This window comes from Sardina pilchardus, chromosome 12, assembly GCF_963854185.1.
Source record: "Sardina pilchardus chromosome 12, fSarPil1.1, whole genome shotgun sequence".
Lineage (NCBI taxonomy): Eukaryota > Metazoa > Chordata > Actinopteri > Clupeiformes > Clupeidae > Sardina > Sardina pilchardus.
The window spans coordinates 15,641,482-15,668,424 of NC_085005.1; the positions used below are offsets into that span (position 1 = coordinate 15,641,482).

General features: G+C 41.2%; 2 protein-coding genes and 1 non-coding gene across 4 annotated transcripts; 2 read left to right on the forward strand and 1 right to left on the reverse strand.

Annotated features, from left to right (window-relative positions):
* The first annotated feature begins 10,629 nt into the window (after positions 1-10,629).
* Positions 10,630-14,184, forward strand: si:ch73-91k6.2 (alpha-1,6-mannosyl-glycoprotein 2-beta-N-acetylglucosaminyltransferase). The gene is made up of 2 exons (XM_062550625.1): positions 10,630-10,828; positions 10,947-14,184. The coding sequence occupies exon 2, from the start codon at positions 11,174-11,176 to the stop codon at positions 12,440-12,442; it is 1,269 nt and encodes a 422-aa protein (XP_062406609.1). The 5' UTR covers positions 10,630-10,828; positions 10,947-11,173; the 3' UTR covers positions 12,443-14,184.
* A 509-nt stretch (positions 14,185-14,693) lies between these two features.
* trnar-ccg (transfer RNA arginine (anticodon CCG)) lies at positions 14,694-14,766 on the reverse strand. Its single transcript has one exon. It is a non-coding gene; the product is annotated as a tRNA-Arg (tRNA).
* Positions 14,767-16,495: 1,729 nt separating this feature from the next.
* On the forward strand, positions 16,496-25,280 carry rnf8 (ring finger protein 8, E3 ubiquitin protein ligase). Of its 2 annotated transcripts, none has more exons than XM_062550751.1 (8): positions 16,496-16,739; positions 17,272-17,400; positions 17,516-18,244; positions 19,119-19,181; positions 19,707-19,787; positions 19,923-20,030; positions 21,997-22,201; positions 24,622-25,280. In XM_062550751.1, exons 1-8 carry the CDS (start codon positions 16,611-16,613, stop codon positions 24,906-24,908), a joined length of 1,731 nt encoding a protein of 576 aa, XP_062406735.1. In that variant the 5' UTR covers positions 16,496-16,610; the 3' UTR covers positions 24,909-25,280. The 2 variants fall into 2 exon arrangements, with proteins under 2 accessions (XP_062406735.1, XP_062406736.1); XM_062550752.1 differs by having other exon boundaries at positions 21,997-22,208; positions 24,622-24,867.
* Positions 25,281-26,943: the final 1,663 nt, after the last annotated feature.

Consider the following 26,943-nt stretch of genomic DNA (forward strand, 5'->3'; position numbering starts at 1 on the left):
CAAAACTTTACAATGTACATGTATTATTTGCAGTCTACTATAGCCTACAGTAGCCTACATTGTTAGTTTAATTTGTCTGATGTAAGTTTACACCATTCTATGACCCCCCTCTAGATGCAGTATCGTTACTTCTCCAAAAGCAACAGGAAAACGTATTGTGGCCACTTCACTTGAACAGATAGTTAAGACAGAGGATGCATCACACGGTAGAGCACCATCCACTACTACGGTCCAAAGCAGCACACTGGCCAGCCAGCCGGACAGCTACAACAACCTATGAGATGACATAATGCATGACAGGACACTGAATGGGATTCATATTGTACTGTATACATGAAGCTCTTGAAGACCCAACTCTTCCAAAGAGCAAGTGGATGGTTTCCACTGAAGGACAAATCATATGTGAAGGGTCCTCATTCTTCCCTGGGCTGGCTGTTCTGTTGGATGTGTTATGTTTCTAATTATGTGTTCAACCTGGAATACCAGGATGAACTTGCATCAACCCTTGTGTTTATTCAAAGGTGAATGAATATTGTTGATTGACTTGTTTATTGGTATTTTTGTAGATGCTTCATCGAGATCAACTCAGAGGCGCGCACACACACACACACACACCATTTCATGTCAGTGAACACATACACTGTTTTGCCAAAAGTATTGGATCACCTGCCTTGACTCACATATGAATTTAAGTGACATCCCATTCTTAATCCTTAGGGTGTGTGAATTTGTATAGTGTGTTTATGGGAATTTTTTGACCATTCTTCCAGAAGCGCATTTGTGCGGTTACACACTGATGTTGGGAGAGGAGACTGGCTCTCAGTCTCTGCTCTAATTCATCCCAAAGGTCTTTATGGACCTTGCTTTGCGCCCTGATACACTGTCATGTTGGAACAGGAAGGGGCCATCCCTGAGCTGGGTTTGGCCCCTTAATTCCAGTGAAAGGAGCTCTGAATGTTTCAGCATTAACCAAGAGACTTTGGATTCCATGCTCCAAACTTTGTGGGAACAGTTTGGGGATGGCCCCTTCCTGATACACAAACAATGAGCATTGCATAGGTGTTCCGCAAAGAACTTTCTTCTGTATGCTTATGTGCAAACATGTAATGTTTTATAATTGTGCTAATAAATTTGCATTGTTTTGCAATTTGCATTGCAGTCATTAATTTCACCAAATGAATGGTTCTTATATCCAGAAACAGCATTTTACTGTAATTTAGGTTCCTGTAAAATTACAGTAAAGTACTGGCAGCAATTATGCCAGTAAGTGACTGTATTTGTACAGTAAAATACTGTAATATTGCATACAGTGACTTCTTGTAATTACTTTTTACAGTATCAATACTGTACAAATACAGTCAGTTATTGGAATAATTGCTGCCAGTACTTTACTGTAATTTTACAGGGTTTTTTTTAACAGTGTGGGTGACTAATAACAATGTTTGCATTTTGAACAAAGGCTTGAAAGGAGATTATAGCATGTTTACTGGAGTCACTTCATATAGCCGCATGTAGAAGATCAGAACACCTCGTAAAAAGAAAAGTTCATCAGTGTTGAAATGGGCTCCCATTTCCTATGACTTTCAGGAGAATTAACGGATCGCCTCCAGTGGTTGCCGATTGTGTGGAAACCACTGAAGATACACATTTGCAGATGGGTGTTGTTGTTGTTGGAGACCTGCAGCGAGGACATGATGACACGAGTGAGGCCTGCCTGAAGAGGAAAATAGGGGGTTCCTGCCAGGGATCACTGCCCTTTTCACAAGGACCATTTCACCCTTCAAAGCCATGTACCCAAGCTTTATAAATACGTCCTTTGTGTGAATTTGGGGGAAAGGTGCAACAAACTCGTAAACATTTCGCAGAAATATAATTCCCCTCAGTTCATTCTATGGAGGAAATTCCATGTTAATTTTGCCAAAGTCAGGGTTAACCACAATCTATCAGAGCCATTTAGGTTGAGTTGCAGGCCAGATCATTCCAGTGGTCTGCTTGCTTCTTGGATTCTGAAATGCACCACAGCAGAAAGCCTGCTATATGACTCTGCATATTCTAGATACAGTAGATACAGTAGATAGATAGATAGATAGATAGATAGATAGATAGATACTTTATTCACCCTGAGGGATTCTTTTAATTTAATCTTTGGCATGATGATCCATATATATATACATATAAACTGAATAATGTATGTATTTCATTTCGCACAGCAAGACCTCATGGTGAATGTTAAACATCATCATGGTATTGCATATGGCAGAAACATCTGTTGTGAATAATATTGTCAAAAATCTTACAGTATATGCCATATCTGTCTTAGTCAAATGTCGGGCCTCAGAGGTGAACTTCCGACAGTTACAGACAGCTTTTTCAAGTTGAGCACACCACAAGTTGCTGCTAGAGCTAAAATCAAGCTGTGTTCAAAGAATCAATCAGTCTGGGGTTTTTTTTGTTTTGTTTTTTTTAAAGGCATATTTATAAGTGCAGTCCATGATTGTAATCAATCTGTTCTGTGCATGTAGAAAAATAGTCTCATTCTGGCTTTGCTCATTTGTAATTGATTTGTAATTGGTTCAAATCAAGAACTTTTCCCCAGAATTGCAACCAGATTTAGGGTTTAGGGTTATACTCTGTGAAGTGTGTGAGGCAGATCTCAGTGTGGTAGGCAGCACAGCCCTCATCAAACCTCTGCCCCAGTGGCCGAATAAACCTCTGCCCCAAATGTTTTTTAAAATAAGTAACAATCATCTTTGTCTCAAGTATTAGATGACTTAATTGGCTGAGCCACAGTCTTCGGTGGAAGTGGAGGACATATCTGTAAATGAATGTGGCATCCCACAATTTACGATGTTATGGAAAATGAGGCTTTCAGAGGTTTTAAATTGAAGCCTTTCTGAACAACATGAACTTTTGACCCAAGAGCTTGCCACACTCATAGGAGGGATAAGGGTGAACAACTAACATGAGTTTAGAGGCCAAGGACAACAGACCCCTACAGTACATGCTGTAATCCTACACAGGCGTACACACTTGACAGAGTATGTGTCTCCTCTTTACTCAGAGACTTGCTCTTGTGCATTCTCGTTTGTGTGCTGGAAAGAGCTAGCATGTCCTTTACAAAGCCAGCTGCTTCCTGGCCAGGCATGTTCCATCATCTGCTTCTGTTGATACTATGAGAGACATCTGGCCTCTGCAGCAGTCTAGGGTCCTATCCTGTTGTGTGTGAGAGAAGTGCACAGAGGCACTCACAATAAGGCAAACACAATAACTTATCTTATCGCGCAGTGTGAAAAAGCATTATGTGCATGAGTCAACGCCACAAAGAGCAGTCTATAGTGTGATCCTAAAACTTTTACTTTTCACGTGGGGGATATGTTTAATTACATGCTTCTGTAGATGAATTTCCAAGTCATAAAACAAGGTTTCTGAGGCTAGCATATCTTGCACATTTTTACAATGCTATATTAGAACACTGCAACCAGGAAGCCTGCAAAGAACAGCACTTTTATGAGCACTGGAAAGTCAACAGATCTGGTAGCAATCAGACAAAATGGCTGGTAGTAGGCCTTGACTTTGGTGAACCCCTATGTATTCTGCCTCTTGTCTTGAGTGAAATGAAGGGGGTGTGCTCCTGCACGGACCATCTACTGTATATGCTCACAAACTCCCTGTCTGAACATATCAGCTTATGGAATGCTACTCCCACAGTTATATTTTAAGATCTCCCCCGGTAACATGCTCATGCATTCCACTGTCTGGTAAATGCATATGCTACTTGGTTTTCACATTGCTTTGAGAAGTGATAACAGCACCTACTTTGTTTAAAAACAAATGGTGTTATTACTTGGTCTTGTTCATTTGTTTTTGTTTGTTTATACCTTTGTAAACATATCCCTTGTTCATTAGGACTGGCGTTTTGGCTCAGAGACTCTGTGTAAGGGAGTTAGCGCAGCCAGAGAACCTGTGGTCGTCCATCTGCACGGTGACAGTTTGAGGGTACTCCAAGGGCCCTGCTGTCTGCGTCTCGCTTCGGTAATCGAAACAGCAGAAAGCAAGCTCTTTTTCTAATTGGCCAAACACCCTCAGCATGTGCTGTTTTGTACATGCTCTCCCTCAAATGTAAGAGGAATGCGAGGGATAAACATTGGGATGGAGACAAAAGCGGAAGTTCGCACTGTTGAAATGATGATGAATGCTGCCTCATACTGGTTTTTAAAAAAAGAAAAAAGAAATACTGTAGGAACAATCTGTGAACACATTTTTTCTTGTCTCTTTCCTCAGTATAACAACACATATATGATACTAATCCATGTACAGATTTCTGATCTGACTCATCAGACTATCGACCAGCTTTCCTCTGAATGTAAGCTGGGGCAGTGAGTGAGCAAAGACGTCCAAATTGAGCTGGGTCCAGTTGCAACAACAGAAAACCACATGCAGCCCATAACACTGTGTGCCTCAGTATGTTCCAGCTTGTGCTCGGATCCCTGGAGTCAAATTAATCACGCGCTCGTCAGCGACGCAGCAGTGTATACTGAGCTGAAGTTTCAAAAGTGACAAGAATTAAGTATTGGGCTGGAACAAAATCTGATTTTACAATAATAGCTGTCGAATTGACTTGGGACTGTCCTAAAAGCACATCCTCCTGCTCTACTGATTTCTTCTGTAGGGGTTTTCGACAAACCGCCTTCAGTCAATGAAGTCCAACTCTGCAACTGTTTCCAGACCTACTATGAGCTTTGACAAAGAGTCTTCTTCTTCTTCAGTGCCAGTGTCACTGGCATGGTGTATTGCAAAATAGCGCCTTAGAGCGTCCACAGACCAAGCTCTGGTTCATTTTTGTCATGGTGTACTCGATTCTGTAAGCTGATAAGCTGTTCCAAATTTAACCTGGCCCCAAACCATTGGCACACATTACCACCTGTATTTCTGGTATTTTTCCCTCTCTCTCTCTTAGTGTGTCTTTATATTATATGTCAAATGTGTTTAATTGTTGCTTGAATGTTAACAATATTTCACAGAATGTTTGTTTTGGAACGGTATTTCACAGAATGTTTGTGTGGGTTGTGGGCAACTTTGGGGTTAATATTTTCCCTCACGCATATTTTGGTCCCAGACGTATCCACACCCAGGCACTTACTCTGCACGGAGACAAGGCTACTCCTCCCTTGCACGCTCATACTGACTCTCACTCACACTCACACTCACACATGTCTTGTTCCTGTGTCGCTGGAGCATGATCACATAGCTACGTGCAACACACTCATCTGCATGCAATTGGAACTGAGGAGTCATCATCCTGACGTACTTTCAGTGACTTTTTTCGCCTGTGGCCCATGCTTCTTTTTTTGCCCCTTTTTTTTGCCCTTTTTCTTTGAAAGAGGATGTATGACTGTCAAGGCATAGCCTGGGTGTGCTGATTGGAAACAGCTGTCAGGGATGTCGGTGCTGTACCGTTACTTAGCATGAGGTAATATGTAATTGCAAGGAGCCTGGTGGAGACATTGTTGAATGTAAGATGATCCGAATAGCTGAGGGTCACATGTCAGAAACAGCATGCTTAACGCCCCAACCAACGTTCACACTTAACTGCATTAAAAACGTCATGAAACAATGTAGTGACATGTGCATGGATACAAATGGGTTTTTATAAATATTGTGCTCTAGAAAAACAACAATGTTACTGTTTACAAAAAACAGCCCTACCCAACATAGGCCTTTAGTTTGTGCCGACTAAATTGTCGTCTACAGGCCAAGAATTATTTCATGGCACTGTAACTCACTATGCAGTCCTTAGAGACTCTGTGCGATGTGTCGGCCTTTCAAAAGGATCCCTTTAGCATTACAGATAAACAAAACAACGCAATGAAATCATGAGGGTTAATTTTGAGCATATTGCACTGAGGCGAGGCAAGCTCCTCAGGTTTTCCATTTGCTAAGTTTGCACTTTGTTGGATTGAAGGGTGGCTTTTGAACTTTTACAGGAAAACTTTCACAAGAATTGGTAGAACTGGTTGAAGTGTTTTGGGGTTTTTCTTTTTTTCTAGTGTTCCTCATTCTTTCATAGATCTATAAAGACTCTTGAAGCTACACTAAACATATGACTCATTTGCTTAAGATCCTGATATTGAGTGTCCAAATAAAACCGAGTTAGTGAGCTGGGCTGTGGAAGCTCAGCAGAGATCTTGTTTGATGAAAAATAGTGGTCTGAACTGATTTATAAGCCAATCAACTGACCCAAAACTATGCTGGGAAGGGAAAATTCAACGTACAAAATGTATTAGAATATCTATTGTATTGGTATGTGTGACTGGGAGAGGAGAGAGATCAAGAGAGAGAGAGAGAGAGTAAGGAGAAGAAGAGAATGGAGAGAGGGACAGGGAGAGAAGACACAGATGGAGTATGCATAATGTTATCTGTAGTTTATTTGGAATATTCAAAACAATGACTCAGCCACGAGTTATTTCAAGTTGTGTAAGCAGAGATCTGACTCTTGCAAAAAAAAAATGATTGGCTTTATTGTTAAAGTCAAGCATTGCTATTATTATAAAGGGTGTTTTAAAACATAATTAAGTCAATCTTAAGGGAGATTACATTTGATAGATTGGTCTCTGGTCTCTAATCATAGCCAAGTAACCTAGCTCTGGACACACACCCATTCTTCCCTCTCTCACTGGGTGGAACAACATACTGCTCAATGCAATCACATTGCGTTACTCCAAACATTGTCAAGAGGTAAGACAAATATTTATGAACAGCTGAGAGAGCTAAATGGACCTTTTAAAAAATAGTTAATGTATACTGTTATGAAAAGTGCTTTTCTGGATGCTTATGACCTATAAGGGGAAAAAAAAGTCTGCTTTCTTCCCCTAGGCAACAAATCCATTGTTTTCAAACATAGACATATGAATTCACTAACATAATCACTTGGGTACTGTGCATGTAGGCCTATGAGTTACACTAGAAGAGAAGAAATAATAATACAGAATGTAAACGAAAGTAAAAACTAATAATCTCGATCAATCATTTGCAGTGTATAAGAGATGTGTCATTTTGACACAAAATGTGTGTGCTCAGGGATGACACGATTTTGTGTTAATTTCGTGTAGTAACAAAAACAATATAAACAAGCAAACAACAAACAAAAAGGTACATATTTTTGTAAATACACATTCTGTTTGTTGTTTTGAGATGGCTGAACTCTGTTTTTCACCAAGCTAGCCACACAATTGCTGTGTTGAAATTGACACAAAATGTGTCGTCCCTAAGCACACACAGAAATGTGTCAAAATGACACATCTCTTCTTAGAGTATAGGTATAGTGGTTGCAGTGTCTTGCTAAGATAGAATAAATAATATGAAAGGTACATTTCATTTCAGACCTTTGTGCTTTTAATTAGTTGGCATGTCTAATTAAAGTTTTTTTTTCAAATATTTCTCTGAACAGGCTTACCTCTACAAAACAGCAACTGTTTGGAGTGATTACTGACAATAGCCTTCTACTCGCACTCTGAGTAATTTTTGTCTTTCATTCAGTTATTTGAACGGCACATTGCCATACACAGCCATATACTCTGTACTCTCTAAACCTGGCTTGATATCAGGGTTATACACTAGAACTGAACACACGGTGACTCTACTTTTTGCTGAGATGAGCAGCGTTCCCTAAATACAGCTGCCAGAGTAGAGAGCAGGGCTACATTTTAAAAAGAGTGATTCTTTTCTCTGTGAATCTGTCAACAGACTGTCTTCTCCAGTTTCTTCTCCAGCCAGTTTTTTAATATGATTTGTGGCATCACATGCTACAAGTGACTATCTGGTTTGGGAGGTAGCATACGAGAGGCGCAGACACATCCTTAAACATAGACATTAGACGTTATTCTTGTGGACTGGAGAAAGAGAAGCACTGATTAGATTTTTATTGCAACATATTATTCCCTGGCTCGCATGAAACACACGGGTCAAAATGTTCCAATAAAAATTGTTTTTTTATTGGAACTGTGGTTTGCTGTGGTTGGATTTACAGACTTACAGATTTTTGCCATTACTTTTTTGGATTTTTGACTTCAGAAACTGATATCAAATGTATTTAATACATGCTTGGGCAGTAAAAGGTGTTATTTAATAGATCCCTATGAAAATGAATGAATGAATGAATGGATCATATTCACTTGTTCAGGAAGTCAAGATATGTTTCAGACATGTCTCACAGAGTGCAAACACAATCATAAAATATGATATCATCATTTATTGACTGAGTTTGACTTTGAGCTTAAGTTGACATGACTTTCATGTTGTCGAATTGCAACATGATTCAAAATATCAATATTCTGACTGAATTCTGCTATACAACAATACATGTATTGTCTATGTACGATCTTTGCATGATTGTCATCACTGCATAATCTAGGCTTAAATATTCATAATCTAGGCTTAAATATAACTGAACTAAACAAACTAAAACCATGTTTTCTTTTTAAAGAGTGTACTTTCCATGGAGCAATATCTGTTTTGGCCAAGAGCACAATCATATTTTGCATTGTTCTTGTTTTACAGACATGGTCATTATTTATAATATTTGGCTACATTTAGACTCAATTATACTCCATTCACAGAGGAATAATAAAAAAGCCAATATATCAAATGTGCAACCAGTCAATAGTTCTGTGTGTTAACCTGTCCCAGACAAAGAAAAACACAAATATGCAAGTATGCACACATATGTATGCACTGTAGGCGACACATAGAGGAACGATGATGAGAATTTGAATAGATGTTGCTATTTTCTTCTGTTTGCATTAGTAAACAAATTGCAGTCAAACAACTCATACTATGATCAGATGTTTTAGGTAAATTGGATAAAGGTCTTGTTTTGGAACAAATAAATATCAAACATGCTGGAGTGATAGATGTCTACCATGGAAGAATATTCATTTTGTTATGATGAAAATACCCCCCCCCCCCCCCCCCCCCTCCCCATCTCACCCACCCCACCCTTACCAACACATTAGTAAGTGGAGTACATGTTTTGATGGCAAATGTCACTGAGCTCACATATGGAGGGGATTTTTGCTTTGATGTCAAGCTTCAAAACACTTCCAGTTGAATCATGCTATTTTACTTCAATTCACAGATAAATATGTTGTGTTGAGGCTAAATTTTGTGTTACTACAAGTAGGCTTCCTTTAGGCCTAGTTAGAGATAAACATTTTGCCTGCTCTTCTACAGTGATCTTACACACTCAAATGATTCTAATTTCTCAGTCTAATCTTTAAATTTGTAAACTTCTTTTACAAAAATTAGCCTATCATATTTCACAGCCAGTTAATTCTACTCCATACCTGAACAGATCCCTGAAAGACTAAATGCAATTATTAATTTTTATCGACAGCATTTTTTGTTATACTAATACAAAGAAAGCTTTTTTTTTTATCATGTTTGTAACAAACTGCAAAAAAATGGTGTTGGAGCACATGTGTTTTTCATTAATGAATCACATTGATCCAGATCGCAAATCAAGCATAGGGGAAGCAGATCCGAGATATTTTATGTGTGTGCTGAGCAACAAGGCAGGCACCTCCTCCAGAGGAAACAGTTCAAGATGGCCTGGAACAACCAGCGACTCCATTCAGCTATGGAAACAGGAACAGTTCATTGTGGCATATTATTATGTAGCTTATGTCATGAGAGGCTCTGCATAAGTGCGATTTCCCCCCTCATTGTTAAGGCCACAAGCACGGGGGAACTATTAGGCTGTTTTTACCTCGTTGTTGAGTAACATTTAAGTTGCCAGAGGAAAAAATCACCGCTCAAAATGCTACATTGTCTTTATGGCATTTATCACAAATAGAAATAGTTGGTGTAAATTATATGATTTATGTGTTTGGGTATAATTGTACCCAAGTGCATACTACTACCACATTTTATTTGTATTGTCTGATATCAGAGTCCTGGATACTTGTGACTTACTCTTGCCACCTAGAGGGTAAAAGATGAAGTGCTGTTACTCTCATTTACATGTGGGCCAGATTAGACCAAATGGAATGATAATTACCTTTTTGGCCATATGGCTTTCTCTCAAAGGATAAAAAACGCATCTATTTTTTAAAAAATACAATAAAATAAAAATACCTTGATTGATTTTATTATTGTTGGGCAGAAAGTAGAAGTAACAATGCAGCTGCTTAATGAAATTCATTCTTTATTAAATGTTTCGCATTACAATCTACTCTGTATAATCTTCTGTCATTGTTTAGGGGAACAGGGGAGAATAGGGTGGTGACAACATGGCCCCATGGTTGGAGGGCCCATTAACTCCCGTGGGAAGCAAGATTTAATTAAATGGGGCCTGGAATAATATCCATGCAGGCAGAACAGAATTCCTTCCCTTAACCCTTTGAAAGGATATCGAAGTCTAACTTTGTAACGAGTTGAGGGCTTATATAGATAGGCTACAACCGATCACTGTTTCCGCCAAAAATAAGAGCGCAGTAAGCGCAGCGCAAAGACATAGCTACACTTCAATGTCCCGACAAGTTTTGACACGGAAAAAAACTTTTCGGTCGCCTGGTCGATGGGTTGGGCTGAAACTTCGCTTCCTCGTTTTCTGTAGCGCACAGACTCTCTGAGCAATTCGTGATATCCCTTCTCAAATTACAAGAGCATAGGTAGGATACTGATTCGTCAACTTTGAGTTTTGTCTGCTCTCGTTGGCTGTAGTTTGTAGTACACGTCAGCAGACAACTTCTAGTCATCCCCTTGAACACGAACTGTCTTTTTCCTCTTCCTGGTTTCTAGCTTTTTTATGACACATGACAATTTCTGTAAGGTGAGTAAACTTTAAGATTGTATAGCCTACTACAACATAGAAGTAACACGAATGTTGTACTTTTAACGTTTCTAAGTGAACGGCCTAACGGTGGTTTATTTGTATTGTTTTATCTCAGGGGCTGCTATGCTTACCTAAATGAACGTGAGGCAAATGTCATAGTCTACTTCGACACACACGCTGAGGATCTCTACGAAACAATGTGTTGAATGCGCATTTGAAGACTTTCTGCAGAAACCAACGCAGCGATTAATCTAAAACGGACACGTTTTATAACGCACGTCTAAACAATGAACACGAATGTTTGTTTGTGCTCCCATCTGTAGCCTGCAAGCGAATTCATGAATGTTTGTAGCTCAATGTGACAAAATGAGATTTAGACTTCTCCGACGAAACATAATTGCCTTTGTGCTCGTCTCCTTACTTGTGCTAATTTTAATATATACCAAACTAGCTATAGTCTCAGATAAACCTCCGGAGACTCCACCTCAGGACCCCAACACCCAAGCCACTGTCATCAGTAAGTTTCAGTATGGATCAGTCATGGACATGCGCACATCAGTATATGACAGTAACTTCAAACAAGTTATTCAGAATGATGGCAAGTTCCCAGGTGACCCCGAAGTGGTCATTGTTGTGCAAGTTCACAACAGACCAGCTTACCTCAAAATGTTAATTCAGTCATTGGAAAATGCTGCAGATATTCACAAGTTTCTGATCATCTTCAGTCATGACTATTTTTCCCAGGAAATGGCCGATGTAGTTCAGGCGATCACCTTCTGCAAGGTTTTGCAAATTTATTTCCCTTACAGCCGACAGCTCTATCCAAATGAGTTTCCTGGACAGGACCCAAAGGACTGTTCACGGGATATAGCCAAGGCTGATGCCATCAAATCAGGATGTCTCAATGCTGAGCACCCAGACTCCTACGGTCATTACCGGGAGGCTTCTATCACACAGACTAAACATCACTGGTGGTGGAAACTTCATTTTGTGTGGGAACGGGTACATGCTCTTCAGGGATTCAGCGGTTTCACCATCTTCATTGAGGAGGACAACTACATCCTCCCTGACTTTTATCAGTTCTTCAAGGGCATGTTAGAGCACAGGAAGTCTGACTGCCCGGACTGCGATATGCTGGCCCTGGGCAACCACGATGGCCTGGGACGCTTTCAGGAATTGTCAGGCAAGCTGGAGACCGCGAGCTGGCTGTCAACGAAGCACAACATTGGCATGGGCATCTCCAGGGAGGTCTACTACAAGTTGATGGGCTGCAACAACGAGTACTGCACCTACGATGACTACAACTGGGACTGGACCCTGCAGAACCTTTCTGGGACGTGCATCTCCAAGCCCCTGAAGGTGCTTGTGGCACGTGGCTCCAGGGTTCTGCATACGGGCGACTGTGGCATGCACAAGAAGGAGGCCTGCCGCCCTGAACAGGCCCAGGTGAAGGTGCAGGAGTCGCTCCAGCAAGGAAAGCCAGCCTTTTTTCCAAATACTCTCACCGTGACAGACCACGGCCCTGCACAGCACCAGCCGCACATGAAAAATGGAGGGTGGGGGGACATCCGGGACCATGCACTATGCAAAAACTATGCCAAACGTCTCTAAGCCAAGGGCTTCCTTTATTGTTTCCTCAAAAATGTTTGGGGTGTTAAGTGCCATTAAGATCATTAGAGCAAGAAGTTGCTGGAAAAATGTTTCATTTACTGTAACTCACAGTGTCTTCCAAAGATGCAGGTGGGCAAAAAGAGATACCACGCATCACTATTTCAGGAATGTAAATCTTAATTTTTCTTTAAAAAAAAAAAAAGATGATGTGATAAGTGTAATTAAATGGTAAGATTTTGATAGCCTGTGATCTGTGAGTAGGTTTGCTTTCTGACCATAGGACTTTTTTTTCATTATGTGGGTTTTTTTCTCTCTCTCTTCTGTCGGCCAACGCTACAAAACAAAAGTGTATTGAAGCGAAATCATGGCTGTAAAAGACCATCCAAGTGCCATATTAATTGCTATAATCCGTCCCAGTCTTTCACATTTCACCTTCTGTGAGCACTCTTTGAACTTCCATTCTGCACTGAGCTATTTTGTGACTGAGAGAAAATACATTCCATAAATGTAGCCTTCTTGAATATGTAAAGCCTTATTTCTAATTGAAATACACACATTTTAATCAAGCTAGTGTAAGAAGATTGAATGTCCACCTTTATTCAGTGTCTTTCCATGTGTGCTTTTATGCTTTGTTTTATTTTATTTTGAGTAAGGGTTGGCCAATGTAATGTTAGCTTGATTGTGGTTATCTGATATCTGTTTGCCATCCTTTGCATGGATGTTTACACTGAGGAAATCACACGGAAAATAACTGTTGCTTCACATGGTACAAGAGTTTGGTTCCAAAACACATATCTCCATTTTAACATTAATAAGTAATGTTCTTCAATTGTGTTTTTCCGGTAATAACAATACAATTGCAGTTGTGTTGTTTTTATTTAGTAAAGAATACATTAAATAACAATACCCAATTACAGTTCTACTGAAATTGCTTGGAAAACAAAAACAAAAAATGATCTGAATGAATGAAAATGGAGGATGTAGCGTTTTGGACACAAACTCTTAAGATGTTTTGCTTTTATGGGCATTTCTGGTAATATACTATTGACAACACAACGGGACATGTATTCTAACAGTGGAAGGAGGCTTTAGTTGATGCTTTATCTGCTTTGCAGTTGTTTCAAAGGTCTCTGTTGTGTTTGTCTTTCTTTGTGAAATGTTGGTTTTGCTGAGCTGGACATCTGCGCTTTCCTCCATACTGACCTTTGTCCTACAACAGGAAGGTGTGTTTCCTCTTGGTCAGCGCCCATAGTTGCACTATCGCCCCCAGCACCTACCACTGTGATTACACTGTTGCAAGTCCTCTAGCGAGCTATCACACTGTGATGTACGTCATCAATGCATTATCTTTCTCACAAAGAGTGCCCCCCCCCCCCCCACACACACACCACTTCTGTTGCCTTAAAGAGATTTATTGTTTTCAACCAGGAGAAATGTGCCAAGGAAATGTTCCATATCTGGACCCTTCTTCCTTTCCTTTAACTTCCAGACCAATTCACTGATGAAAGCCATAATCTGAACTGTCTGTGTTTCTATGCATGTCCTATTTTTGTGTTCATTAGGATGTTTTGATTTGTTTTGACTGTAAAATCCAAAGATGAGTCGGTGGTGGAGGGATGGCATGGCCTAAATGTAAATAATCTTTTAAAAATATCTAAATGACAGCTGTGGAATATGTTGACAGTGATTTCTCAGACTGCCACTGACTGTAAATAAACATGAGAAATTACCAGTGCCCTACATTTTCAGTTGATCTGACATTTATTTGAAGGGTTATGACAGGAAGAGCATCCACACATTAGCCTATTTATAACAACGTTAATTATGTGGCAAAATCGATATAAAAATGTCTGTTGAGATTTGGTAGATGTACATAGTACTTTCATGACTGATAAACAGTTTTACACAGTATACTGCATATATCAATCTGGGCTTGCATTAACAGAGACTTCATTTATGTCAGATTTCATTTTCTGTATTATACAAGTATATAAGTATAGTTTCTGTCTCTGCATTTATCCCAATCGGTAAATTAGTGAATATACAGTGATGTGAAGCACACACTACACCAGAGCAGTGAGCTTAACAGCAGTTCTCAGGTGCCTTACTCAAGGGCACTTCAGCTGTGGATGTGGGCATGGGAAGGCAATGCCCAACCACTCCCCCCCACCCACATTTTTCCTACTGGTCAGGGATCAAACCCTTTGGTTACAAGCTTGAGCTCAGTAGGTTGTGGCTGCCCCCAATATTACGACCCAGGTGGGACTTGAACCCACAATCCCCAGCTCCGGAGGCTGATGCCTTATCCATTAGGCCACTGGGCCCCATATGTCAGTGTACCTTGAGTTTGAGATAATAGAACTGTAGCTGTTGTTTGCTCTATTGCCATGCTATTCCTACATCATTGCAGACTTACCAAACTCTGCTTGTGCTGTGCTGTTGACACACTAAGTGGATGTGAATGACAATCTGCCATTTGCTTCATTACAATATGCAGATGTTACAGGCTCAATCTGATGATAATTCTCTCTGTCAGTTCACAATCACCAACTCTGCTTGTGCTGTATTGCTGACTTATTCACTGTAGGGTACCACTCTGCTATTGGTGATAATGTCAAAATGCGTATGATAGACTCACTCCGATTTACTCTGAACGCTACACTTTCTGAAAGGCTCTCTGTGAATTATGTGGCCACAGTCACAAAGAGTATACTATATGTGTAGCGTCCAGTGAACTCGACAGCAATTGTTCAACAAACCAGTCTGAAATAAGCCTGAGAAATGTACTAACTAACTAAGATGTTCCTCAACTAACTCTGAAATTCCATGTCAGCTTAGATGGGGTCGGTTATGCCTATAGGCCTATTCTCATTAATGCTTATAATATAGATAGATGGATGACTTTATTCGTCCCCAAAGGGAAATTATGGTGATACAGCAATTAATAATATAAACAATATATATCACACATATAGCATCATAGATATATACAGTTGGATGTCTCTGTGCAAGTGGTTGTAAACTGTGCATTGTCTCTCAGAATTGTAAATAGTTATGGCAGTGGGGAGAAATTATTTTCTATAACGGCCCTTGTTACAGTGAAATTCAAGCAACCTCCAGCTGAAAACACTCTGTTCTCTAACCAATTTGTTCAATGGGGTGCTGTTCATAATGTTAATGATTTTTCACAACTCTATAGGGGCTCTGTGTAGCACAGAGCCAGTTCTTTAAATCAACTCTTTGTTTGGCGTCATTTGGTCTGATGGTGCCCCAACAGATGACTGCAAAGAATATGGCATTAGAAACAACAGGCTGGTAAAACATGTTCAACATCCTGCTGCACACATTAGACCCAAAGCCATCGATATCTCGATGGCTTTGATTAGACCTATAAGCTTCCTCAAGAAGTATAGTCTGCTCTGTCCCTTCCTATACAGTCTCACTGTTGCACTTCCAATCCAGTTTGTGCAGATGTACAGCCTACACCCATGGGCTAGTTGTAGTTTTTCACTACCTCTTTCCCTATTATGGAGGCAGTGTTCAACTATCTTCGACTTCGCCCTCCTAAAGTCCACTATCCTTTGTCTTTGGACACATTCAAGAGTAGGTGGTTGTTTTCACACCATGCCACAAAGCTGTTGACCTCTCAGTCTCCTCCCTATCCTTCAGAACTCCTACAACATTACAGTTTAGTCATGATGGATAATGCATAGAAACAACTCTTATTTGAAGATATTTCCAATATTTCCATGGACTTTCACTATGGCGTTTAAATCATCAACTGAAATAGGCTATAAAACTGTGAAAATAAATTCTGTTGCTATTAGTTTTGGGTCAGACCTTACTTTGCCTGGACTAATAGTGCGCTATTCGACGTTAACGAAAATCAGCAAATATGCTTAATATTATTAAATTGAGCAAATATGTAATGAATATTCATAATAAGCAAATGGCCTAATCATAGGGAGGAAAAAGTTTTGCAGTGAAGAATTATGGGAAATGTGCTAGGTCGAACATCATTGGATCAATGATGGCGTTCTGTAGACTTTGATTGGACCATTGCCTTGTCTGTCGGTTTGTTAGTGCTGTAGCTGGAAACTTCATGCTAAAGAGAAACTCCTTTTATTGCAACATATAGAAGAAGCCAGCCCTAAATGGCAGATCAGTAATGGAAACTACTGCAAATTGTATATCCGCTTCCACAGAGGACGAGGACGATGTCGTTGATGATGAAATATGGTGTTTACAACGAATTGGGAGAGAAACAGATTGGCTCCGTTTATTCGAAAATGTGGAGGTAACGTTAGCTGACTATGATAGCTAGCTTGTGCGCCTATGTCAATTAGCTTGGCTAGTCAGAAGCTTTCGTTCGTTAGGTGAGGTTAATTGGACAGCAACAATTGGCCAGCAACAGTTAGGACATTAAATATGTGGTTCTGCATACTTAATAGCAATACGAGGAATACCGACGCATTGTTTAACCCTCAATCAAGATCAAATAGCTGCTACCCTTCTGGCACAACTTCACAACATAGCATTTAGCTTCATGTTTGCTAAGAAGATGCTAGGTTAACGTTAGTCTGTACAGAAGTCCTCTCTGTGGACTCCGGCAACGTTAGATTAAATTGTCCTCCTGAGCTGACCTAACAGACGCAAACTAATTGTACCTTCATGTTTTAAGATGAAATAGCCGTAGCTTTCGAAATGGGTTAAGAATGAGAAATAATGAACGTTAGCGTATCATGTTTAATGTTAACGTCATATAGCAACTGTTAAAGTTACCTTATTTGTTTTGACCTCATCATGTTGACACTGTTGTGTTCTTACAGGTTACCATTGGACGTGGTTTGGATGTTACTCATCGGTTATTATCCGTGACATGTCCTCTCATGATATCGAGGAAGCACTGTATTTTCAAACAAACTGCCAGTGGTCAATGGACAGTAACTGACAATATGGTATCTATCTCTTTCCTGTGTCATATATGATCAAGCTGGTTTCATCTGAAGTTTCATTTTTCGTGTATGTTATGCAATAGGCTCCCTCATTCCGTTCTCTGTGTCTCCTTTCCAGAGTGTGAATGGTGTGTGGGTGAACAAGGACCGAATACCTGCTGGAGTGCCTCATGTTGTGGAGGAGGGTAACACCATTTGGATTGGGGTGCCCTTGAGTGACTCCCCAGTAGAATATGAATACACACTGGTTCGCCGAAGCCTGCAGGAGGTGGAAGGCTGCCTGGCCAAGCCACTCTGCCCCGGCGTGTGCTCTTACAAGGTCATCAAGCACAAGATTGCCAAACGGAAACGTCCCGTGGACGAATCCGACGTGTGCGCCTCACCCAGCTCCAAATCGAAGCTGCAACGCAGCTGCGCTTCCAACCAATCCCCTGTCCAGCGCTCCCCTTTACAGCCCCTTCTGCACCCTGAGAGGACTCCCTGCCCCGCCGGGGCTTCGCAGGAGGCTGGGCCCAGCAAGGTGGCCTCGCTTGCCCCGGGCAAGACTCTTGCAGGGAGTGGACCAAGCAGCCCCTTGGTCCTGGAGGTGGGCAGCCAGGAGCTGGAGAGCAGCGTGCGACACTACAGCCACATGCAGGCGCTGAAGGAGCAGGTGGAAGACACGCAGAAGCAGGTGTACGCCCTGGAGGGCCGGCTGCAGCAGGACTCCCAGAGGGAGCAGGAGGTGAGCGGGCTGCGTGGCCAGCTGGAGGTGCTCAGGGGCCAGCTGCGCAGCCAGCAGAAGCAGGCCCTCAGCCGCATGAAGAGCCTGGAGAAGACCTATTGTGACGAGGAGCGGAGACTGGAGGTGAGCCTGTGCTGCCGCAACTTGCTCGCTTGCTTGCTTGCTTAGGCTAGCTAGACAGATAAATAAATGGCCAAATTCACCAGCTGGTCAATAATTAATCATTATGTTGTGCCTGAAATTTACTAGCCACTTTCATATATATATTACCAGCATTTGGGCCTGTTGCTCATTTCCTTCTGTACCTGTTTGTTGTTACTGTACAAAGAGGTCAATGAAATTGTGTTATGTGAAATACACTATATATGGACAAAAGTATTCGGATATCAGGCTACAATACCTACTGAAACTCTCATTACATACCATTCTAAATATGTAGTCATAGGACAGCTACCATAAAGCAGCTTCCACTTTTCTGGGAAGGCTTTCCACAAGATTTTGGAGTGTCTGATCCAGAAGAGCTTTCGAGAGGTCAGACACTGATGTTGGACTAAAAGGCCTGGCTTGCGATATCTGCTAGCTCATCCTAAAGGTGTTCGATGGGGTTGAGATCAGGGCTCTGTGTGGGCCTGGGCCAGTAAATTTATTCCGTAATAAAGTCACCCAAATATGTATGTACAGTATAGGCCTTGCTTTGTGCACCCTATGACAGTACCACGCTTACCCTTCCTTCAAGTGTCCCAGTACTTTTGTCCATACAGTGTGGCCTACAAAGGAGTATTCAGGTGTCCTCATTGCACATAGGGATGTAAGCCAGAAAGAGATGACACATTGTCAGTGGCACTCGTGTAGTTTGACATCATCACAGTATTTCTGTCAAAGAAAAATGGTGTGATAATTGGAATAGGTTCAGTGGTTCCCAACCAGTGGGTTATTATTTCCTTCTGGCTCTGATTTTTTTTTTTTTTTTCTGTCTTTCTTTTTTTTTGTGTGGCAGTTGGAAAAAGCGCAGCAACAGGAGGACGGATTGAGGAAGCAACTGGAGCAAGCTTTACAAGAAGTAAGAGACCTTTAAAAATTGTTCTGTCTGTTTGGTAAAAACATAAATTGTGCCAAACTTTTATATTGAACCCAAAGGCATGTTCACTATTCTCAGACGTTTATAAGTAGCAGGGTATAAAAAAAAAATGGACGTCATCTCCTCTATTGTTTTTAAAAATGATTCTGTTCACATCTATGCTAAAAACAGCTGGGGAAGGGTGTCACAAACCCCTCTAGCAAAGAGGTGGCCAATCACAGATTTGAAACAAACGATGTCACAATACAAACACGCCGTTTCCTCCCTGTTAACATGTTATCGTGAAACCCGGAGTTTTCTCAAATATCCACTTTGACCGAGTTTTCAGAAATAATTGTTTTCAGAGAGACATCCATTTTCGTGTAAATAAAAGGCCAAACCGCATGAAAAAATATATGTTTTTCCTATATGTAAACGGGGCCTTAGACTGCCTGCCATTGCCTCTTGTTGCTATTGTTTGTTAGATGTCAGTGCTGGTTTAATCCATTCTCTAATGTTTCATTGCAGCACCGAAAAGTTATTGAAGAACTGAAAAACTCTTGCCAAGGTTTCGAGGAGATTCTACAGGCCAAAGACAAAGAGCTAGAGGTACCTTATGATCTGCCTGGGAGAAATACATTGTTTGATATAACAGTTTTATGACAGTTAATCAGATATACCATATCATCGTAGTCGCTCTGGAAATGCAATGAGATGACTGGAGATGTTGATGGTTTCTGGCAGGAGGAGAAGGAGAAAGCCAAGGCTCAGAAGGAGGAGGTGGTGACCCAGATGACTGAGGTACTGGAGAGCGAACTGCAGTGCATCATCTGCTCTGAGCTCTTCATCAAGGTGGGACCTTCAACTTGAAAAAATTTCCATTTTTACAACATGACCCTGAACTCAATTCAGCATTATTTGTAGTATATATAGTTACACTTGAAGCGCTTACTATAGTCAACATTAAGGCGAGGCCAGGTAGACACTTTTTTTTTTTTTTTGGTCCAGTTGCATTAACTTGCATGTACGTCCGATTTTGCAGTAGGGGTTAGATCTTTCAGTGACATGTGATGTACACCACAGAAAGAGACCTCTGAGTCTGAAGTTCACCTACAAAAGAGCTACCATCTTTACCCAAATGAGATCCGGTATGAAGAAATTGGAAATGCAGACGTTTTGCGATACACAGTTTTGTCCTCTGCCTTCGGGTGGATACTATGATCCTTGGTTGGTGAAGACGGCACACTTTGATCTTTGCTTCCCCCTGAGCTAACATACTGTACAATGCAACTTGCCATAGGTAGTTAGCTTCAATTATCACCCCGATCTCCTTATATGGACAAAGATGGCAGCTTTGGATCCTTTTTGTAGACAAACTTGTCAGACGAGCCGCCAATCAGTTGAATCGACAACGGGGCATACTGGAAGTGACATAATAGCAGCTGTAAGCAGGCTACTACACAAACCATGCACAGACCAACCATATCGACTTGCTCCCAATATCTCATTTATAAGGCTTCAAATTTCACACATATGAATGAAGATAACATCCTCTGTATCTCTGATATGATTAATTCATCGTGTCAATCATGATTATGATTAATCATAAGTCTTGCAAGCCCATTAGAAAATTCCCAACTACTGGATAATTTAATTTTAGTCTACTTTGTGTATAGCCCTTACAAAAAAATGAACTACTGAAATCTGCATAGGCTAGGGATTATGTGCAGTTAATGTGCAGGAAGTGCAACATTTTGGACAGAAATATATATTACTTTTAATACAATGCTTCAAACATGTAACATGTATTTGTATAGCCTATATTAATTGACAAAGCTCTGTAAACCCCATTACTTGGATATGGAGAATTACACTACAATATTGAACATAAAGAATGCCTAAACTTTTGAAACACTTGTGCAAATCAAAGGTTGGCTGATGAAGATCTTAAGGTCTGATGAAGTTCCGAAGCCTGCTTTCAGCTGTCACTCATTTCTGTGGTGTCCCTTAGCTAACAGATGATTGGCTTATCGTTGGGTAGACTGGGTATGCACCTTTTGATGTGACACACTTCCTGTGGCGTGCGTCACATGGGTCGCTGAAAGATCTAACCCCCTCTCCGGTTTTGGTAACTCACACTACATGTTTCAATCGGATGCCATAGCTGTGCTCACAGTGCTAATCGGACATTGTGAGCCTGCTGAAAGTGCACAGCAGATTGGACAAGCATGTTGGAGATGTTGTGCAGGTAGATGATAGATGGCGGGGTTGCTGGACGTACAGATGGGACGGAAAAGGAGAAGGAAAAGCAAACACTAATCATAAGCAGAAACCAGTGATTGTCTCAGGAAGAGGTTATTTAACATTTGGTGGGATCTGTTGTCATGAAGGAAAAGACAGCCAAGCATAATGTTCCCATTTTTCTGGGAGTGGTTCCATTCTTGGCAAGCATGAAACCTACTTTGTGTTTGTCTTGTTATGTTCTCATGGGGAATTTGGAATGTGTCCATTGTTTTGCAGGAATTCATACTGATTTATGCGCTGTCTACCGGAGCAATACTATTTCAGAAGACATAATTTTTTTTTCTGATCACTTAAATCTAGGTATAATGGCTAAGGAACTGACAATTTCACTGCATTCTTTACATTAGTAATCATATGCATGTAACAAATAAACATTTTTGTATCCTTGTATCCTTGTAATTTGGAATTGCAGTATATTAAAAAGTGATGAACTGCTCCTGGCTCCAGTAGCGTCCAGTCCACTTCCTGTTGTCACCAGTCACCAATTTCTCTCACCTTCCTTGTCCTCCGTCAGGCCGTGACCCTGAACTGCGCCCACAGTTTCTGTCTGCACTGCATCCGTTCGTGGCGGCAGCGCAAGGACGAGTGTCCCATCTGCCGGCAGGCCATCAGCTCCGAGGCACGCTCCCTGGTGCTGGACAACTGCATTGACCGCATGGTGGAGCAGCTGAGTGCCGACATGAAGCAGCGCCGCCTTGAACTCATCGCCCAGAGGAAAGGTGAGAGGTGCGTGCTGAGCTGGACTAAAACAATACAACTTGACATGCGCGCACACTCGCGCACACACACACACACACACACACACACACACACACACACACACACACACATAATATAATGAACTATACATTTTGTGGCAGGACAGCTGGACTAAAACAATGTGACTTTATCATGCACACACAATAAATAGATGTTATGAGATAATATATGGGGAATTATATTTTGCCATAGTTTCACAGTATAATGTCTGCGCTTTCATATTGTGAATACATGAAGTAAGAACATTCAATTCAATCAGAAAGGCAGGTTTAAAGGGATAGTTCGGGTTTTAAGACACGAAGTTATATGGGTTCCCCGTCAGCAACGTTGTGCATCAGCACTGACTTACCCCGCAACAGCGTCCTGTGAGCCGAGATCCAGCCGGTTTTTGATGCTGAAGAAAGTAGTCCGGCAAGTTTCTGGGGTCACGAAAGTAAAGTGTTTTTCTTCTCAAAACCATATGCGTTCAAAAGAGTGATATATTTGCACCACAAAAACGTTGTCCAGGAAAAATTCAAACCTCGTTATCACTTACTTATTTTTCGCGATTCCTATCACTGCGCACTACTGACAGCTGGACAATGTTTTTGTGGTGCAAATATATCACTCTGTTGAACGCATATGGTTTTGAGAAGAAAAACACTTTACTTTCGTGACCCCAGAAACTTGCTGAAGAAAATAGTCCGGCATCAAAAACGATCAAAAACCGGCTGGATCTCGGCTCACAGGACGCTGTCGGGGGTAAGTCAGTGCTGATGCACAACATTGCTGACAGGGAACCCATATAACTTTGTGTCTTAAAATCCGAACTATCCCTTTAAGGCAGGGGTCTCAAACTCAAATGAGCTGGGGGCCACTGTAACCAACATCAACTGGTTGGGGGGCCGCATAGGTCCCCCCCCCCCAAGTCTGTGGTTTACGAAGGTGTAAATACTGTATAGCCTATCTAATCATCATATGATGCCTGGATGACAATACCTCGAATTATGCACCTCTCAGTAAATACTGAATGTTGAACATATTTGAGCAGTTTTACTTTACTTTTTTTGTCCTTTCCCCTACATAAGAAATTAACAGCAAAACAGTAAAATGTAACAACAGTAAACTATGGCTACGCCTACTAGGCTACTAACACAACGCTTTTGTAGGCTATACAATGAAGTAGCCTGGTCAAATCAGTGCCTGTCAAGTGACTTTGTAATTTTTCAGCTGTCTGTACGGGGTCCAGGATACTATCATCTCAATTACCACTGGCACCTCCATTATGTTGGGCAGAGGGTCGAAGCATGGTAGCCGCTAGAAAACACTGTCGTTCACTCAAAAGACGCACCTTCACAGACGCACCCAGATCACTGTCAATTACGATCGATCATAATCTCCAAAAGGCAGACATACTCCAGAATCAGATATGTGAATAACAGACCCAAGACCTCATGAAACGTGATTTTTTGTTTCAACATTTGATTTATTTCTGCTTCAGTTTGTGCAAAACTATGTCCTGCATGCATCGCTTTCGCGTCATTGCAAACCGCACGTCTCCTGCGTGTAGTTTAATGAGGGGGCTAGTTCGTGAAAACGTTGCTTGAATCGAAACACTTGATGTCTAGCAGGTGGAGTCTAGGCTACAAATGAGACTTGTCACCGTACCTCCCGTCTGTTTTAACCCGTGTCGTTTATCGCATAGAAAATACCCTCAAGGGGCGACTTAGGCATTATTATTTTGACAGAAAGTTGCGGGCTGGAACATGTTGCAAGTAAACAATTGCTAATTCGTGTTGCTGTCACGAGCCTGAGCTATGGTAGCGCAGCCATAGAGCTCAGCCCACGATTGTTACAAACTATAAAATGCCCAGATGCATGCGCGGGCCGCACTAACATTAAGCTTCGACTTCAGGCCGGGGGCCGCAAAATATCATCTCGCGGGCCGCAATTGGCCCGCGGGCCGCGAGTTTGAGACCCCTGCTTTAAGGGTTGTTAAACATGGCAAGACATTTATTAGCTAACGACAGATCAAGTCTATACGGCCGGAGGTCAGCATGAACATGCCAGTCAGTCATGCCAGTCAGTTATGCCAGTCAGTCAGTCACTTAAGGTGGCAGCCCGACTGACCTCCTGAGGTGTGTGTTCGCTATCCATTTAAGTCCGCGCCTCCCAGGCCTCATCAACAAGTGATCAGAGGGTCACGAGAGCAGTTGTATCATCAGCAAATGATCAGAAGTCCCGGTCACATGGGCAGTTTGGTTGACCAGGTTTTGGTGTGATCAAAGATGGGGTCGTGATTAAAGTAATGATGAAATATTTCTACTACATACATTTAGCAGAATTTATACTTTATACCGTACCATTTAAAAATGCCTTTATTTTGTGTGTGTGTCCGCAGCCCGCACTCCAGCAACCCCTCCCCGGCGGTCGAAGAACCGCCACGGCAGCCCCCACCACGGCAGCCACCGCCTCAGCAGCGACGATCCCGACAGCGGCGACGATAGCAGCATCAGCAGCGCCAACAGCAGCATCGGCTTCCCGTTCTTCGGCACGGAGGACAGCTGGGACAGCAGCCTGTCCTCCTCGTCCTCCTCGTCCTCCTCTGGCAGGAGCAGCAGAGACAGCACCTCTTCTCCCATCTTCTCCTCAGACGAGGACGAGGACGAGGATCGGGATTTGTTTTAGCCCTTCATTTCCACCATGGTGGGGTTCTTCTGGCACGACTTTACCTCATGATTTTTTGTTCGTCTGTTTGGTATGTTTTTTTTTTTTTGTATTGTATTGTTTTGTTTTGTTTTTTTGTTTTTTGTCTCCAGAGTTTTTGTCTGAGAGGATGAATGTTAGCTGAAGCAGAAGGTAAGCCTCAATGAGGAAGAATACATGCATTCAAGAGACCTTTGAGACCTATTTGTTGTTGTTGTTTTTCATTATTATTATTTTTTTTATGTTGATTTATTTTCTTATTGCAGTGTTAGATTGTCATAAAGATTTTATCTGGGTGTTCATATCACGTTAAATATTGTGTTAGCCGAATAAAGCTACTTATTTATGCAGCTATCCGGTTGCCCACCATGCAATGTACTGTTCTAAGTGGTTATGGTTATATGATTAAGGAGATGATTTTGTTTAAAGCGATTTACAAATAGAAACAACAATTTAAAAAATACATGGTTAAAAGTGAACAGTGAACAGTTTTAAAAATACTAGTAGTAAGCGTATGTTAAGGAAAATAGCAATAATAAACAACAAGGTCAATGCAATATCAATATCAAAATCAATAGCCAAATAAACAAATAAACAAATACCATAACATGCAAACCATAACTCATAACAACCACTTAATCAATTTCAAGTGTATACTGAACAGATATGTCTCTCTTGAAAGACCCAAAAATATCACAGAAATGGAGTGCACTGGGCAACTCATTCCCCCACTGAGGAAAAGAGTATGGGATAAGAGGTCTCTGTTTGGGTTATTATAAGTTAATACCTCCCTTTGACATTTACTTAGCAGAGATGTGAAGTTGTTGCTGTATAGTACCTCTTGCATCATCAATAACTAAAACAAAAGTGTGTCATCTTTGTCACAGACCACAGTATTCCAGAGTATTCTTGAGAGTTGCTTGTCCACAGATTGTAGGTAATTTATCTTTATAATCCCAGCAGGGTTTCATATGTTGTAATATTGGCGGAACACAAAGCTGTTTCCAATTACAGCAACGCAGAACAGGACTGGCTGGATCGTGTTACATAGGTTTGTTTCTTAGAAATTCACAGTGAGGCAATGTTGGATGTGGCCCCCTCTTGACATAAGTACAATGAGTATCTCATATGTGCAAACAGGCTTTTATATTTGTCTAAGCATTCTGCTCTTAGAAGACACTGAAGTCACATGGCATGGATGGGTTATTTGAATGAGGGTGTGTGTATCGGTATTTGTGATTTTAGGGGGTATCCCAAGTAGGTGGTTTAGTGACAAACCTGCAGTTAACTCAAAGTAAGTGGTACACCTCCTACAACCTCCTATAACAGCCCTATGGTATTTTTTTCAGGAGCATGAAGCCATACAGGTCGTCTATCAGGTTTACCACTTACTCGAGTTAACATATCCAAGTGTGTCACTAAATCACGTACTTGGAATTCCCCCCTGGTTGGTGTTCAAGAGGTTGCTCAAACAACAGTTACCTGAATGTTGACCCATTCAGTTTTTAAGAGACACATATTGCACTCTTAGCCTAAATATATGAAATATATTAAATTCAAATTCATACATTCAGCCAATTGTCTCAACATGTTAGTTGTTAGATTACTCAGCATGACATGATGGATAATTCAGGGAAAATAGCATGCACTACATATGGACAGTGGGGGGCGCTAAAACAAAACAAATCCCCTTTGAGACAGCTAAATGCTCTCTAGGCCTGTGTGTGTGTGTGTGTGTGTTTTTTTTGTAAAGTCAAAGTCAAATTTATTTGTACAGCACATTATCATACACAATAGTCATTCAATGTGCTTTACATAGACAGAACAAACAAATAATATGGAAATGGGGGACATTAGGGTTCGGCCTACTGCCTGCAGGCTCAACTTAAAGGTCACTATTCCTCTGGCCTTTTTGTGTGTGTTTTGTTGAAGATTGTGGCCAAGTACATTTTACATCCAAAATTATACTTTGATTGATTTCTTAATACCATAAATATTTGAACAGATATCTGGTGTT